Source organism: Sphaeramia orbicularis, chromosome 21, assembly GCF_902148855.1.
Source record: "Sphaeramia orbicularis chromosome 21, fSphaOr1.1, whole genome shotgun sequence".
NCBI lineage: Eukaryota > Metazoa > Chordata > Actinopteri > Kurtiformes > Apogonidae > Sphaeramia > Sphaeramia orbicularis.
The window spans coordinates 7,707,210-7,720,848 of record NC_043977.1 but is presented as its reverse complement, the minus strand read 5'-3'; the positions used below and the strand labels follow the sequence as shown (position 1 = coordinate 7,720,848).

Here is a 13,639-nt window from a genome sequence, read left to right as displayed (position 1 = left end):
TTATGAAAGAAAACTGCCAATACTTGCTGTCCTACTGGTCAAAAGTTGGCCACCGGCGTGAAAAGGGAATTTCTTTTGTTAGTTTTGATGCTCTTCACATTGATTTTACAGTTCTTTGGCTATGGTGGAGTCAAAATGGCCAGTGTTCTGCACATAAACCTGCAGAATGTTTAACTCTCCATAAACTTACCATCAGAGCTGTCATGGCAGTAGCAACAAACCTGGAGATTTTAATGGTTATTTATCAATTCCTAGTGTAAATGCTGAAGGCCTGGGTTTGGGTGACATGTACATAATTACATTCAAATGTCAAAATCACTAAGATAAAATACTGCAGCTTCTACAAAATCTGTGCTACCTTCAACTCTTCAGGCGTCCTCATGAATATCACAGTTCCTGCACTTTTTAGCAATAGGTTAATTGCAATCTTCGTTGTTAATTTCTTCAGTTGTCTTCTCTGAGGAAACTACTGGCCAGATTAATTTTAAGTTTTTTGTGTAGCATTCGTGGGACAATGTTTACAAAGTATGTTCACAGATTTAGAGAAATTTAGATTTTTTAAATTTTTTTTACATTTTTTTAAATATTAATATATAAATGTGCCTTTATTTACAATGGTCCATATTTTGATGGTTTATAACATATAAATGGTTACAGATATCAATATAGTTCCTATTGATCACGGGTAGAAGTCATATATGGACTTTGAATTAGTTGAGTTCTCCTCCAGTGAAAGTGCCACCCACTTCTGTTGGCAGATTGATCTCCTGTATCAGGACCACAGGCCTCTAACATAGAGACAGAACTTGACAACCTCTCATATTCAACTGGGTACTGATTCTTGGTAAAACATGATGCTGAGATAACTGGACATTGGAACTATACTTTGTATGTGTGGTGGTGCTGTAATTTTATATTACATGGAAATATTATATTACAGGTATAAGAAAGCTGTTAAACATTCTTACAGGGTACTAAAGATAATTGAGAAAACACTGCAACTACACAGGGTAAAGTACATCAGTGAGTGTCACATGACTCCCAATAAAACCAGGTTTCCTTTTCCCCTAAGAGGACGTTGTCCCTGATTCCTGACTGAACACATTCAGTGGAAACATGTGACCTTTGTCCATTCTAATCAGCTGTCCTCTGTGTCTTCATCAGGATGCTGAGGCAGCAGTGCCGGTGGTGCATCACCAGTCCCGGGCCTGGTGTTGGTGCATGTGCCTGGGATTGGCCCTCATGTTGTCTGGAGTGGTGGTGGGAGGAGCCTATCTGTACCGCTACTACAGCGACAGGGCAAGTACTTCTGAACTAAACTCGGTATGACATGTCTGACCTAATATATCCACTGAAGACACTGTTCTACAGTTTTTTAGAAATTATCTGCCTCAGAGATTAAATGTACTTAATGTTATGTATTTTAATAAGATTAATAGAAAAACAAATGACAAACGTGCTGGTTTGCTGATGGTTTCAACGTATATGATAAAGTGTTATTACACATATATGTTGGTTTATGTACATTTATACAATAGATTTATAAATCTTCCACTAGATAGAACCTGTACAGTGAATGTATTGTCATGTGCAGACAGTGTTTTGAAGTAGATCTGGTAGCTCTGACACTAATATTCCTTTGGAGTTAAACCCATTCTCTCATTCATTTTCAAAAGACTGCATCTTGGAAACTTCAGCCAACCAACATTTTTGACTTGATTTTTCTCTATCAGTGACTCACACGTGGTAAAATTCTACTACTTGTATTCTGGAAGTATTTGAATTGTAGACCACTGTCATCTGTCCGTGGTTCAGACCATGTAGACATGCAAAAAAATAACCAGTTTTACAAAGTTTTACCACCGTTCTTTGGTTCATTTCTTATGTTATTTATTCTCTGTTTGATTTTTTTCGTGTGTGTTTCCTCTTTGTAGTACCTGGACCAGGACCAGGTCTTCTTCTGTGGGGTGAATTACCGCGAGGAGGACTTCATGATTTCAGAGGAGCCGGAGGTATGAACACATCTAACCATCAGCAGAACCTCACCTCATTAGGTTCTGTTCCTGCTCCTGAATAGTTTGACAGCTCTGATGTTTGTCTCCGTACAGTAAAAACCAGAAGTTTACTCTGTTTATCAGATCATGAAATTCCAGGTTACTGATTGGTCAGACAGCTGCAGCCTCTGGTGATTGGTTCATTCTAATCAGCTGTTCTCAGATCCTGTCTAGTTTTGTGTTTTTCATGGAGAAAAGACTCCAGACACCAGCAGAATGTCATAATTTTTAACGGACTGACAGCGTATTTAACATTGAACTCAGCTGTCGACAACTGCATGCTGACATATTTCTACACTAAATAAAAAATCTAATTTAAGTGGTTTGGTCGATTCCATAGAATGCACAAAATCAACTGAAAAATCAGTTGAACTCATGGTTCTCAGTCTTATATTTTAGTTAGTTTTTGTATTTTAGCGCATTTTACTGTATTTTAGCATATGATTTTGTGTATATTAGTGTATTTTAGCATAGTTTAGTGTATTAGTGTGTGATTTTGTGTATTTTAGCACCTTTTAGTATATTTCACCATATGATTTTGTGTATATTAGTGTATGTTAACATATTTTAAGCATGTGATTTTCTGTACATTTGTATATTTTAGCATATTTTAGTGTATTTCAGAATATGATTTTATGTATATTAGTGTATTTAGCATATTTTACTGTATTTTAGTATGTGATTTTGGGTATTTTAGCATATTTTAGTGGATTTTAGCTTGTGATTTTGTATATTTTAGCATGTTTTGGGGTATATTTTAGTCATTTTTTAGTGTTTTAGTGTATTTTTTGTGCATGTTGGTGTATAATAACTTTATTATTTGTGTTTGATTCTCCTGTTGGAATGAATCTCAGTCCTTTTTCTTCTTAACTTAATTTTCTGCTTCATTTTGATCACACGCTCTGTGGTACATCTCTGTTATTGAATTTATCACGTTCTACAAATTTCGTGCCCAATGGAAAATGTAAAGTGATACAAAGACGACCCTCATGTAGAACCAACTAAAGATGATGATACACTGCAGAGTGTCATTGTGTACATGTCCAACAGAGTTAAACACACAGTTGTAGAGGATTAATGATAAACTGTGGAGTAGACAAAGGGAAAAAAAAGAACATTTAATTTGTAGATGATCATCAGTACATTCGCCCGCAGACCTACTTGTAAATGATGGGTGTAACTGTCCAAAAACATGCTTACCCCAGTACAGGCGTCTGTTTAATGAACTGGTCCAACTGGTTTGTAGGTTGAGCTGGACCTGCCAAACCAGTTCCAGCTCCGGCAGCTGGAGGAGAGAATCCGAGTGCTGGAGAGGGAGCAGGTGGAGCTGATCAACGTCCCAGTGCCCGAGTTCGATGACGGAGACCCCGCAGACATCGTCCACGACTTCCAGAGGGTGAGACGCCTCAGTTCCACGCTCTAATAACAAATCAGAGTGGAAAGTCATCAAGAAAAAATGTGGAAAGTTAGGGAAAAGTCATGCAATTTAATGTTAAAGGGATGCAAACTGATATTTTCGATAAAGAATGTTTAATAAAATGTACTGAAATTCAGACCACATACACTAAAACAGCTGAAATAAATGACATTATATGAATTGTGGAGCAGCAAAAGTGATTAATAATAGGATGTATGTCACTATCTGCATTCATGTTATTTCAATAATGGCAGCGGCCATCCATAACTAAAAACTGAATTACTGAACTGAATGAGTTTTAATCCTTCGTTCTTACAGTAACAATGCAATATTTATTCAATATTTATTCAAACACACATGTAATAATAATAATAATAAATTTTATTTGTAACGCACTTTATATTTGACACCAAATCTCAAAGTGCACAATACAACCACAAAAACAGCAACAATATACAATTTAAAAAAGTACTATTTTCATAGACTTCCATAGATATACGTACTGTTAATGTTGCTAATATTCATAGATATACATACTATTAACACTGTTAATATTATGTCTATTCATATTTTGTCTATTTGAATGTTATTCTACTTTTAGTGCTATTCTTATTTTACTTTTGTCTAATTTTATATTACATTTTATTATTTTACTTTTTAGTTATTTTTATAATTTTATATTCGCTCTATTCTTATTTTTTGACGTATTGCTTTTTCAAATTAATATTGTTGCACTGTCTGTTTTATTCTTATTTTATTTCTTATTCTATTTTCTTATCTTATTTTTAGTTTTTGTAATATTATATTTGTTCTATTCTTATTTTCTGAAGTTTTTTTCTAATATTGTTCTGTAGCACTCCTGATTTCATTGCACACAGAATAACAATAAAGTCTATTCTATTCTATTCTATTCTATTCTATTCTATTCTATGAGAATGAAAAAGACCACTGTTTAATTTTTCATATAATAATATAATATATACAATTCATACAATAAATAAATCCTTTTCTGTTCATGTACTGAACAGTTGTGGAGATGGAAGTTACTGTATTACTGTGTGAAAACCTGTGGGACAGATTACATTGAGTTTCTACCGTCATCTTTACATTCACGAACCGGAAGCAGGTCTTTTTAACGATGACGTGTGGACATCCTTCTCTTGTTTCAGAGTCTGACCGCCTACCTGGATCTGAGTCTGAATAAGTGCTACGTCATCCCACTCAACACCTCCATCGTCATGCCTCCCAAAGACCTCCTGGAGCTGGTGATCAATGTCAAGGTAAAGCATCAGCCTGAACATTTCACCCACGGAGCGTCTGGAACGTGGACGTCTTCATCTGTTTGTGAAATTAACCCTTTAACCCCTCAGATATTATTTCAATGAAAACGAGCTGCTATGAGTATGCGCTTGTGTTCCTTTTCCTCAGTGGTTTTGTTTTACTGTGGGTTTTAGGGTCAAAACAGGTGGAATAACAGAAAAAGACAAAGAGACGAACTGAAGTTTGAAAGGTTTTTACTAAATAAGGCACTCAGAATGTATATCAGTAAGAGATTTAGGATGTTGAACATGAACTGTGAACTGGAATAGACTGAACAACAACAAAGATTTGAATTTGGGCCCAGTAGTTTTTATTTTTGGAGTCTTTTTTTCTAAATTAATCCAGTTTTTTAACACCTGGTTGAACCCCACAGTTAAAACTTGATAAAAAACAAAAAAAAAAAAGAAAAGAAAATCACCACAACACTGCAAACAGCAGTAAAAACAAAAAACGACAAGGAAAATGGTGTAAAAAAAAAAAAAAAAAAAAGCCCAAGCTGTCTGTTTTTATAGTGAGTCTGTCACTGTTCTGTGTTTTACCACCCATTCCATAGGTGGCGGGGATGCACTGAGCATGCTCAGATGTCTATGGAAAGAACAAGGTCTATTCTATCAGCACATTTTGAAATTTTTCCTATTGAGCAAATGGTTGAATTTTTATGAATATATACAGGGTGGGGAAGCAAAATTTACAATATTTTGAGGCAGGGATTGAAAGACAGTGTATGACCAATTAGTTTATTGAAAGTCATGAGAATTTATTTGCCACAAGAAAATTGACATAATAGAAAATGTTTTTATTCTATGTGTCCTCCTTCTTTCTCAATAACTGCCTTCACACGCTTCCTGAAACTTGCGCAAGTGTTCCTCAAATATTGGGGTGACAACTTCTCCCATTCTTCTTTAATAGTATCTTCCAGACTTTCTGGTAATAGTTTTGCTCATAGTCATTCTCTTCTTTCCATTATAAACAGTCTTTATGGACACTCCAACTATTTTTGAAATCTCCTTTGGTGTGACGAGTGCATTCAGCAAATCACACACTCTTTGACGTTTGCTTTCCTGATTACTCATATGGGCAAAAGTTTCTGAAAAGATATGGATAATAGTGTTAGGTATGATTATGACATCAATATATGTTTGGTTTCAAAACAACTGATGTAGTGCCTGCTGAGAAAAAACAAGTAAATGTTCATTGTAAATTTTGCTTCCCCACCCTGTATTTTTTTTTTTTGATCAATTTTTTTTTTAAATTTATTTTCATTGTGCATCTCCAGAAGTACAATACAATATTTATGAATATTTAAAGTAAATCATACATTCAGAACGCTCACCACAGACACATCAGGGATTAAAGGGTTAAAAGAGAAAAACAAACAGCCAACTGAAAAGAAACAGCTAATCTGAGTTCAGAAAGGGCACGGATTAGTCCAGTTTACTGTAAACAAACCTCTGTACCGGTAAAAAACACACCAACAAAATGATATGAACCATGATTTAAAGCTGTACACGCCCTGTCTCTGAAGGGGGTGAATTAGACAGACACAGACGTTATTTGTCATTCAGGTTTACACCGTACACTCTTCATTAGAACCACATTTATTTGCCTTGGCTTCGAGTCGTACAAAGATGGTGTAGAACAGGGGTGTCAAACATACGGCCCGCAGGCCAAACCCCCCCCCCCCCCCCCCCCCCCCCCGCCCACATGGTCCAATCCAACCCGCAAGATGAATTTGACACTGACAACATTAAACATCAAGGGTATCGAACCCGTTTCATAGCAGCCCCGAGGCCGTTGAACGTTCTTCTTTTATACAGTTGATTGTTTGTGTTTGATTCTCCTGTTGGAATCAGTAGGAAATTATCTGATCTCACACACCCTTTTTGTGTATTTTAGTGAATATTATTTGCATTCTAGCACGTTGTAGTATATTTTAGGACATGATTTTGTATATTTTAGTGTATTTTAGTATAGTGTAGCATAGTTTTTTGTATATTTTTATATTTTAGTGTATTTTGGCTTATGATTTTCTGTATTTTAGTATATTTTAGTGTGTTTTAGCATATGATTTTGTATATTTTAGTGTATCATAGCTTATGATTTTCTGTATTTTAGCACATATTAGTGTATTTTAGCTTATGATTTTCTGTATTTTAGCACATTTTAGAGTATTTTAGCATATGATTTTGTATATTTTAGTGTATTATAGCTTAGGATTTTCTGTATTTTAGCACATTTTAGTATATTTTAGCATATGATTTTGTACATTTTAGTGTATTATAGCTAATGGTATTCTGTATTTTAGCACATAGTGTATTTTAGCATGTGATTTTGTACATTTTAGTGTATTATAGCTTATGATTTTCTGTATTTTAGCACGTTAGTGTATTTTAGCATATGATTTTGTATACTTTAGAGTATTTTAGCTCATGATTTTCTGAATTTTAGCACATTTTACTGTATTTTAACATATGATTCTGTGTATTTTAGCATATTTTAGTGTAGTTTAGCATTTTCTTTGTATATTTTAGGGCTTTTTTGTGTTTTTAGTTTAATTTTTTTGCTTGTTGATGTATAATATGTTAATTGTTTATGTTTGATTCTCCTCTTGGAATGGATCTGCTGCTCGTCTCTTAGTCTGAAGGACTGTGGACAAACAGGAACTGGCTCTGTTGTACAGTCTTGTCTCTAATCCGTCTGTGTTTATCCTGTGTCCAGGCTGGAACCTACCTGCCCCAGTCCTACCTGGTCCATGAGGAGATGGTGGTGACCGAGCGCCTGGAACACGTCGACCAGCTCGGATACTTCATCTACAACCTGTGCCGCGGCAAAGAGACCTTCAAGCTGCAGCGCAGAGACAGGATTCTGGGTACGGAATCAACAAATCCACTCTGTAACATATTAAAAGGTCCTCTTCAGGCAGGCGTCGTGCCCGTGCAGCTGATTGTGTTACTTTGGGTTAAAACAATAGAAGAATGAAAGCTTATTCAGAGCAGGAACATGTTAGAACAGGAAGGTGTGCTACAACACAGAGTGGAGCAGTCGACGCAAACGCACAAAACTTCAGGATAAAGATGTTAGATGTGGAACAGAAATGGTCTCTGCAGGTAGAAACATGAGACAAATGTCTAATCTGATTTTGGTTCTTGTAAACAATAATGAAACTTCAGTTCAGTGATTAATACTAGATATGAAATTCATTATATTCTGTCCTTCAGTTTATGACACATTTCATCCGTTACCAAAGTCTGGGTCAGGAGGTTTCATTGAAGTCTGAATATGTTTTTTTTAATTTCAACATTTCAGAAAGTGTATTACATGAAACTAGTGAATAGTGTTGTTAAAGTGTTTATTTTGTTGTAGGAATAACTGTTTTTATTATCTGTGGTTTAATCTAGTGTAATAGGCTCACTGTTAGTTTTATTTTACTGGTCCCACCCACCATGCATTTTTAATCTTGCCTTGTTTATGTCCTTTATATGTTGTATATATTTCTTACCGTGGTACGGAGTTGGCCTTTTGTATATTCTAGTATTTTCTTAGTAGTTTTCTATATTGTTAATATTTTTCCGTATATATTTTCAGTATAATTTCTGTGTGAAATTGTTTGCACTTCAATCTGCTGCTAAACAGAAACAGCTGATACTGAGCACATTCACTGAGCAGAAACTGATTTTCATTGTTCCTTATTCTATTCTATTCTATTCTATTCTATTTTGTTCTATTCTGTTTTATTTTATGCTATTCTATTGAATTATATTCTGTTTTGTTCTTGTCGGTTCTATTCTGTTCTGTTCTATTCTATTCTATGCTGTTTTATTCTATTCTATTATGTTCTGTTTCGTTCTATTGTATTCTGTTCTAGTCTGTTTTGTTCTAGTCAGTACTATTCTATCTATTCTGTTCTCGTCACGTCTATTCTGTCTATTCTATTCAATTTTATTCTTTTCTATTCTATGTTCTGTTCCATTCTGTTATGTTCAATTCTATTTTTTTAAATTCTGTTTTATTCTGTTCTATTCTATGCTATGCTATTCTATTCTATTCTGTTCTATTCTATATTCTGTTCTATTCTGTTCTATTCTATTTTGTTTCTATTCTGTTCTATGCTATGCTATTCCGTTCTGGTCTAGTCTGTTCTGTTCTATTCTATTCTGTTCTAGTCTCTTCTACTCTACTCTGTTCTATTCTATTCTATTCTATTCTAGATCATGTTGGTCTGAATGTGACCCATTGAACTAAACTAACTTTGACACCGTTGGCTTAAAGGGTTAACACTCCGTCGTGGACTCTCTTTCAAATGTTGATCTCAGACGTGTGTCGTATCTTCGTCCTCGTTTCTCCGTTAAATCCTCGCCTCCTGAACTCTTCCTTTTCTTCTGTTTTTTTTTGCAGGGATGCAGAAGCGCGAGGCCATGAACTGCCGCAAGATCCGTCACTTCAGCAGCGCCCAGGTGGTGGAGACGCTCATCTGCGAGCCCTAGGACACCGCGCCACACCGCGCCCCCAACGCCGCGGCTGCAGCGACACCGCGTTTTCATTTTTAATCATCACCTCTTTTTTCTGTCCTTCACTTCAGGTAGTTTTGAGTGAGTGGGGGGAGGATTTCATGATTTGAAACAGACGAGAAGAGTTGTGTATTTTTCCACTTTCTGTACGGGAATATTTGTTATTCTGGGAACTGTTATCTTTTCAGACAATAACTAGCGATAAATTCAGCACTGCTGAGTATGAAATAGTAAATTATTTTAATCAAGTAATTGCAACTATAGCATGAACATGTATTATATTAGATATGGGCAAATTTACAGTTTTTTCAGTTCAATTATCGAAAAAGTGAAAGAAAAAAGGAACTTTTCTACCACCTATCTATCAGTTCAAGGAGAATTGTTTGTTTTTTGTTTTTTTTTTGTATTGTCTGCTGTAGCTTTTAATACACTGCACCTGTTCTTTCTTAACTGGAAAACGACCTTAACATAAGAGTGTGATCCTTAAAAATAAAGAGAGGAAGTGAAAATACAGGAATTCCACTTTTTTTGAGTTGACGGGAAAACCCACTTGTGTTAAGGTCTTTTTCATGAGGGTTGTCTGTGAAATGTTGTTGTCTTTTTTTGAATGTGTAATTTTTTTGGATAACTCTGCCTGTTGTACTAATTTGTGTATATAATCTCTTAAAAGATATGAACAGACCAACACAATAAAGAGACAAAAAGGAAAACCTCAGTGTCCGATCGTATTAGTGCATTTCTGACTTTTGTCCTGTTCCATCTTTTTTATTTTTTGGGGCTTTTTTTTTTTTGGTCGTTTCCACATTTTCATCTTTAATGCATCTCTTATGTCTGTGTTGGGTGTTTTACGTTCTTTTGCCCTTTTTGCATCATTTTTATTTTAATTTCTGTTTCATCTTTGTCCTTGTGATTTGTCATCATTTATCTTGTGCTTTTACTTTGATTGTTGTCTTGTGTCAGTTGCATCTTGTAGCATTTTTTACTTCATTTTTATTTTTTGCTTCATTAGACGCTGTATAGCAATTTCTTCAAACGTCTCTGATAAAACTACCGGTCTAATTCATCTCAAAAATTTGTTATGCATGTTCCTTGGGATACTGGCTACAGTTTCTTTTAAGAAATTTAGATTTTTTTTTTATTTTTATTTTTTCCACAAATTTATGAAGTATTACAATTTTCCTTAGTGTAATAATAATGATAATACATCTACAGCTGGGGTGTCAAACTCATTTTATTTCAGGTTCCACATTCAGCCCAACATGATATAAATCAAGCCAGACCAGTAAAATAATAGCACAAAAACCTAAATAATAAATCAGTTTTTTCTGTTAGTGTGATAAAAGTAAAATTACATTATGAAAGTGTGAATAAGATGAACAACCATATACAACCTGCACAAACATTTCTTGAAAACAGTAAGTGCAATTTACTAATGTAACAATATTATTGTTTTTCTCCCTTGTTTTTGTGCAAAAAAGTAAAAGTGCAATTTCAACATTATTACGCCTCATTTACACGTGCAGTACAACTTACAGATCACAGTGGATCTACAAATACACCAGATATTTGATAACAGACAGAATATTGGTACAGCTTCACTTATTTTTCTTAAGAAATTTCAGGTTATTCGTGGTTTTAGATTATACACTGTTTTTGTGAAAGCATAGTTTGGTTGGAATATTTAAACTTGTTTTGCATCTTATAGTTCTATTTCAGCACATTACAGTTATTATTCAGATCTTTTTATATTTTTAAATGATAGTGTACAGTGTATAGTGTTTGCTCTTATTTATATTAGTCTTTACTCGTGTTTGCTGTGGTTTTTATGTTGTTATTGAATGTCATGCTGCTGCTACACTGGAATTTCCCAGTTTAGGATAAATAAAGTATCTATCTATCTATCTATCTATCTATCTATCTATCTATCTATCTATCTATCTATCTATCTATCTATCTATCTATCTATCTATCTATCTATCTATCTATCTATCTATCTATCTATCTATCTATCTATCTATCTATCTATCTATCTATCTATCTATACAATTTCATCATGTAATAGCACTTTTTTGACACTACAACAGAGAAAACTTTGTTGTCATCATTTATCGGTTATTATGTTATTATTTTACTGGTCTCATCCACTTTTCCATCATATTCGGCTGTAGGTGACATCCTTGATTGTTAATATCTCAGTCTAATTTTTGCATTTCACAAATGTATCCCATGGACCGGATTGGACCCTATGGCGGGCCAGTTTTGGTCCCCGGGCCATATGTTTGACACCCAGGTCTGATCTACAGGTAGTAGAACCAGTACCAACATCCAGACATGAATAGAACAGGACAGTAGATGTCAGACTCTTACACAACCCACTGGTGAGGAATGATGTGGCAGCTGTTTGTTCTGGTGTTTATGTGTCTGTAATACACGATGAGGCGGCGTGGTCACATGGCGTCTGAGCCGACGCCTCGGTGGACTGACACCAGATCGACTGTCACACCGGGCCTCGGACGCCGTGTCATCCGATCACAGTGGAAATGTGTCCTTGATTAAAGCACTAATCAGAGGGACCTGGCACAGGGGAATCATGGGAAATGGGCCAGGTGGGTGGGGCTAAGGTGTCACCTTGACAGATCAGAGTAGAGCCAAAGGGTCCACTCCTGTCCATGGGGTGAATTAGTTTAAATGCAAAAATTACACTGAAAATATTAATCAATGACATTAAAGTCATTTTAGTTCAGGTTCTACCTACAGACCAATATGATCTAAAGTGGGTCAGACCAGTAAAATACTATCATAATAACCTATAAATAATGACAACTCCAATTTTTTTTCTCTTTGTTTTAATGTAAAAAAAGCAAAATAACATGAAATTGTTTACATTTACAAACTATATTTTCACAAAAAATGTAAATAACATGAAAAAATATGAACAACTTGAAATGTCTTAAGAGACGTAAGTGGAATTTTAACCTTCTAAGACCCAGCTATGGGTTTTCTGTCCATGTTGTCATGATGTTTCCAATATAGGCACTTATTTAATGAAAAAAAAAAAAAAAAAGCTTCTACTTTGCTGACATTTCCTGGGTCTTAGGAGGTTAACAACATTCTGCCTGTTACTAAATGTTTTGTGTATTTGTAGATCCACTGTGATCTATAAGTTGTAATGAACATGTAGAAATTCTTTTAAAGGATTGTCGATATAAACATTTCCATAATGCCATTTTACTTTTCTGACTCTAAAACATAGATACATTTTTGGTGTATACATTATTTATAGGTTATTGTGTTATTATTTTACTGGTCCGGCCCCTTCAGATCTAAATGGGCTGAATGTGGAACCTGAGTTAAAATGTGTTTGACATCCTGCGGAAGTGGATGGAAACTCAAATTTCATTTTCTAGACGTGGAAATGACATGGAATGAAGTGAAATCTGTTATGGATTTGGAAAAGTCATGGAAGTAATTTAAGGAACAAACTCTTCCCTTTTGGTGGAATATTCAGTAGAGTTTTATTTTTATCCTGATGTAGAAATCATCTGTAAATCCACTTCTATAAAGCTTGTGTTTTAGATATTTCCCTCATCACCCCAGGTCCCTCTGAAGAGTTCTTATGTCACCTTTTTCACCATGGCTGAGTTTACTTTTTTGTTTAGAATAGACTAAATTTTTATTATCACTGTTACAGAAACAATGAAAATCCATTTAGCAGAAGGTTTAAAGAACAAACTTTATATACTATTCAAGAACTAACACAAAAACTATACTGAAAAATACTGACAATATACAAAACTACAAAGAAACACTGAAATATACCAAAGGCAAACTCTACATCACAGAGAAAAGAAATATATCCAACAAATAAAGGATATATACAAGGTAAAATGAACCCTTTAAGCATCAAAGTTGCAATATTGTGACAAGCAACATAAATGAATGAAACAGAAAGCTTCTGTTGATATCAATCTTGATATCAAAATGTCATATTTAATAAATAAATAAATGAATAAATAAATACTCAGGTGCCAAAAACGTTAGCGTGATGTCTTTCTGCACTGGTACACACTGTTGCTCGAGAAAAACAGCAAAAGTCAACAAACTAGAAATACTTATCAACAATGCATAGAAACACAGGGGAGTCATGGTAATAGGCTTAACCATATAGATTTTCGTCCAACAATGTTTGATTAGATATAAATACAAAACATGAATCCATAAATTACTAAACCAATGACTTTATAAACCTTACATAAACAGACTAAATCCTAAACCTTTGTCATTAACTTTATTTGAATGGGTAGCAAATGAACTAAACTTACTTAAAATATGCAATTCAT

General features: G+C 34.6%; 1 protein-coding gene across 2 annotated transcripts in view; it reads left to right on the top strand.

The window, feature by feature from the left end:
• The window catches only part of LOC115412458 (integral membrane protein 2B), a 39,231-nt gene extending 29,227 nt beyond the window's left edge, over positions 1–10,004 (top strand). The window contains exons 2-7 of one of the 2 annotated variants that reach the window (XM_030124986.1): positions 1,165–1,323; positions 1,935–2,012; positions 3,301–3,450; positions 4,641–4,751; positions 7,510–7,660; positions 9,187–10,004. In XM_030124986.1, coding sequence (XP_029980846.1) covers positions 1,165–1,323; positions 1,935–2,012; positions 3,301–3,450; positions 4,641–4,751; positions 7,510–7,660; positions 9,187–9,275 — 738 coding nt within the window. In that variant the 3' untranslated portion in view covers positions 9,276–10,004. The remainder of the gene's footprint in view (positions 1–1,164; positions 1,324–1,934; positions 2,013–3,300; positions 3,451–4,640; positions 4,752–7,509; positions 7,661–9,186) is intronic. The other variant, XM_030124987.1, reaches the window with a different exon arrangement.
• Positions 10,005–13,639: the final 3,635 nt, after the last annotated feature.